The sequence below is a fragment of the Myotis brandtii genome, unplaced genomic scaffold (assembly GCF_000412655.1).
Source record: "Myotis brandtii unplaced genomic scaffold, ASM41265v1 scaffold174, whole genome shotgun sequence".
Lineage (NCBI taxonomy): Eukaryota > Metazoa > Chordata > Mammalia > Chiroptera > Vespertilionidae > Myotis > Myotis brandtii.
The window spans coordinates 1474311-1477889 of NW_005356437.1; the positions used below are offsets into that span (position 1 = coordinate 1474311).

General features: G+C 39.1%; 1 protein-coding gene across 7 annotated transcripts in view; it reads left to right on the forward strand.

The window, feature by feature from the left end:
• Positions 1-3579, forward strand: part of CAB39L (calcium binding protein 39-like) — a 181906-nt gene that overhangs the window by 160049 nt on the left and 18278 nt on the right. For all 7 annotated transcript variants that reach the window (XM_014537204.1, XM_014537203.1, XM_014537205.1 and 4 more), the window contains one exon: positions 2803-2946. In XM_014537204.1, coding sequence (XP_014392690.1) covers positions 2803-2946 — 144 coding nt within the window. The remainder of the gene's footprint in view (positions 1-2802; positions 2947-3579) is intronic.

Here is a 3579-nt window from a genome sequence, read left to right on the forward strand (position 1 = left end):
TTTTTCTTTTTTTATTCTGGGCCAGCTTTAGCTCTGAGGCTCCAGCTCTTAGGCCTCCACTGCTGAAAGTAGGTATCTGGTTTGTTTTGGTTCGAAACAATGTATAACTCCAGCTCGGACTCCACCTCTGAGATCCCAGCTCACTGAAAGCTGGTTTCTGGGGTTTTTTTTAGCTTCTATGTTTGTTACAATGTTCAAACTGCAGGCTCAGAGGCCTGCAAGGCAGCTGGGGAACGTTGTTTTCCTCCTTCACTGAAGGAAGCAAGCCTCATGTTAGTTTCAAGCTGCCTGGCTGCCGGCTGCCATCTTGGCTGTCAGTTAATTTGCATATCTCCCTGATTAGCCAATGGGAAGGGTAGCGGTCGTACGCTAATTACCATGTTTCTCTTTTATTAGTGTAGATAAAGCTGGGGTGGGGGGATAAAGCAAGGGGAATAAGGCCACAGACTCAGGAATAAGGAAGACTAAGTGAGGGAGCGGAGGAGAGGAAGCAGCAGGAATGACTTCAGATCACAAAGGGCTTTGAGTGCCGTCCATAGGAATCTAGACATTTGTTTGTTTATCCATCCACTTTATAAGTGGAATTAGTAACATGAATAGGTCTGATCTTCGGGAAGATTTGTTTGACATAATGTACAGAATGGATTGGATTGACTGAAGACTGCAGAGGAGACCATTTGCGTGCTGTTGTAGTCGTCCAGATGAAAGGCAGTAAGGGTTTGGATGAGGGTACTGGCAGTAAAAATTGAATGAAAGGTCTTTGAGGCCCTTAGAAACAGAAAATTGGAAGATCTTGGATGTAGATTTTATGTGAGGAGCAAGGGAAAGAAAGGAGCTGGGGAAGATTTCAACACTCTGCCCTAAGGCACTGGAAGATATGATGTCATTAACAAAGAGAAAAGAGGAAAGAGACATTGAGTGTGATAGGCCAGGCAGCTGGGGCTGCCTGGTGGACAGTTAGAATGTGGGCGTGGAGTTTAGGAAAGAAACTGAAACTAGAAATGTAGATTTGAGAGACACCTTCCCAGATGTTATAGTTGAAGCCATGGACTTACATGAGACTGTTGGGAAATAAGAGCTAAGTGATTCAAGTATATAGCTTGGAATGAATGAATGAATGAATGAATGAATGAGAAAAAACAAGTATACAACTTGGAAAATTCCTGCATATGTGGTGCCGAAGGAAGGCGAGTCAGTAATAGAGGCAGCAAAGGAATGCGCTGCAAGGGGTAAGAAACCAGAAGAATGAAATGGCCTTGAAACCAAAAGCAAAGAAAGTTTCCGGAAGAGTGTTCAGTTCGCTTTAGATGCTGCAGAGAGAGACTAAGGAAGATGAAGATCAACGATTTACATTCTTGCCATTCCATATGTATATGACTAACTGGTAACCAGCTAACACGCAACTATGGTCATCACTTTCTGTTTAACAAACGTTACTTTTGCGCACTAAAATTACTTAAAGGTGTGTACTTCTCATTTGTTAAATAGACAAAAGATGCATCGCAGGCAAAGTGGTTGTTCCCTGGCTGCCAAACACACAACGTACGCATACACCCCTACATACACACCCCTACCTATGCACCTGGGGTTATGTTGCTAGACTGTATTGTTAGACAGACATTTTCATGTGCTTTCTCCTTCCATCCAGAACTTAAACATCTATGCAATGTATGACTATCCTGGGACATCCAGAAAAATTCCAGTAAATAGGAGATTTGGAAAATAAATATATCACATATAAAATTATGTTAAGGGTACAGTTCAACTGCCTGGTTGCCAAAGCTTTAGGATTGCTACCACTACATTGAGAATACAAGTTTATGAGATGGAGCAGCAGCACATTAAGCTGTGCTGTTAGAGTCTCTTCAACTGTTCCCATTTTGGGTATTTTTATTTTATTTTGAAGTGTCTTAGTCTGTTCTGGCTGCTATAACAAAATACTGTAGACTGGGTGGCTTAAATAAGAAATATTTATTTCTTGTAGTTCTGGAGGCTGGGAAGTCCAAGATTAAGATGCCAGCAGTGAGAGAGCTCTCTGGGGTCCCTTTCATAAGAGCACCAGTCCCATTCATGATGTTTTTACCCTCATGTCCTAACCTCTTAAAGACCCCTCCTCCTAATACCATCACGTTGGAGGTTAGAATTTCAACATGTAGATTTTGGAGGGGACACAAACATTCAGTTCATAACATGGAGTAATGCTGCATTTGGGGAACTATTAATTTGTCACCAGAAAATGTTTTGCTTTACTTCTTTATAAAAACGTGCTGCACATGTTAAACTTCATTTGGAGTCAGAATCAGTGATTTTTTACTGGTTATATATCAGGGTTTGTAATAAAAATTTGGGGGAACATATAAATCACTTTACATAACCTATTTTTTCCCCAGTAAGCTACTAGAGTACATTAATTTAGGTAATGGGGGTATAATTGTAGTCAATTTTGTTATTCTTATCCTACCTCAAGATAACTTAAGCAATGAAAATAATAAATTAGTTTCTCGCTAGCTCTTGATTAGAGCTACAGAGTGAGCTTTTTAAAGCTGCAGCAATGATTGGCTTAAAAATAGATTCAGAAATGCATTAAGTATGGACTTTAACAAAACTGTAAAAAGCTTAAAATAACTTAACTACTGCTTTCATGCCTGTGCTTTAAGATGTACTTAAGGACTCTCAATTTTTTTATGTCAACATTCTAAACTCACATTTATATTTTGTTTTTCAGTGGGAAGCAGTGAGGTGTATTTTGAAGAAGATGGCTCTCAGATTATAGCATTGATATTTTGTTTTATTTGTTTATAGCTTCTGGGTGAACTGATCCTGGATAGACACAACTTTGCCATTATGACAAAGTACATCAGCAAGCCAGAGAACCTCAAACTGATGATGAACCTCCTTCGAGATAAAAGTCCCAATATTCAATTTGAAGCCTTTCATGTCTTTAAGGTAAAGTGTAAGCTACAGAAATAAAGTGGGCATTTGTTTTCCAGTTTCAAGTGGCAAACTCCCTACTTTTTATTCTCCTTTATACTTGAGAAAAAATTAAATAGGCAGTCTTTTGTTTTGCATGACTTAGGTGAAATTTTAGAGTTATATTAATGAATGCCCATTTCTTTCTAAAAGGTTTCTAAGTAATCCATATCTCTAAATATTTTCTTTTCTTTATTAAGAAAATAGGTAGATACTGTTTCCTAAAAGTTACTAAAATAATCAGTGACTGAGCTAGAACGCAAATCCTGAGTGTGAGAATTTGAATGCTTTGCTTTCTGCCTTAAGTATTTCTCTGAACCTTAAACGAAGCAATGAAGAAATACTTGGGTACTACTCACTTTTTTTACTTATTCATAGATATTTTTGTAAATGCATTTTCCTATGAAAGAAAACTACCCCCTGTAATACCTGCTATCTCTTCCTAATACTTTTTTCATTAGTATCCTATATAATAAAACCCTAATATGCAAATCGACCAAATGGCAAAATGACCGGCAGAACAACTGGTCGCTATGACGCGCACTGACCACTAGGGGGCAACTGGCAGCGGCGATTGGGGGCCGGGGCCAGCCAGTGGGCAGTGCCAGG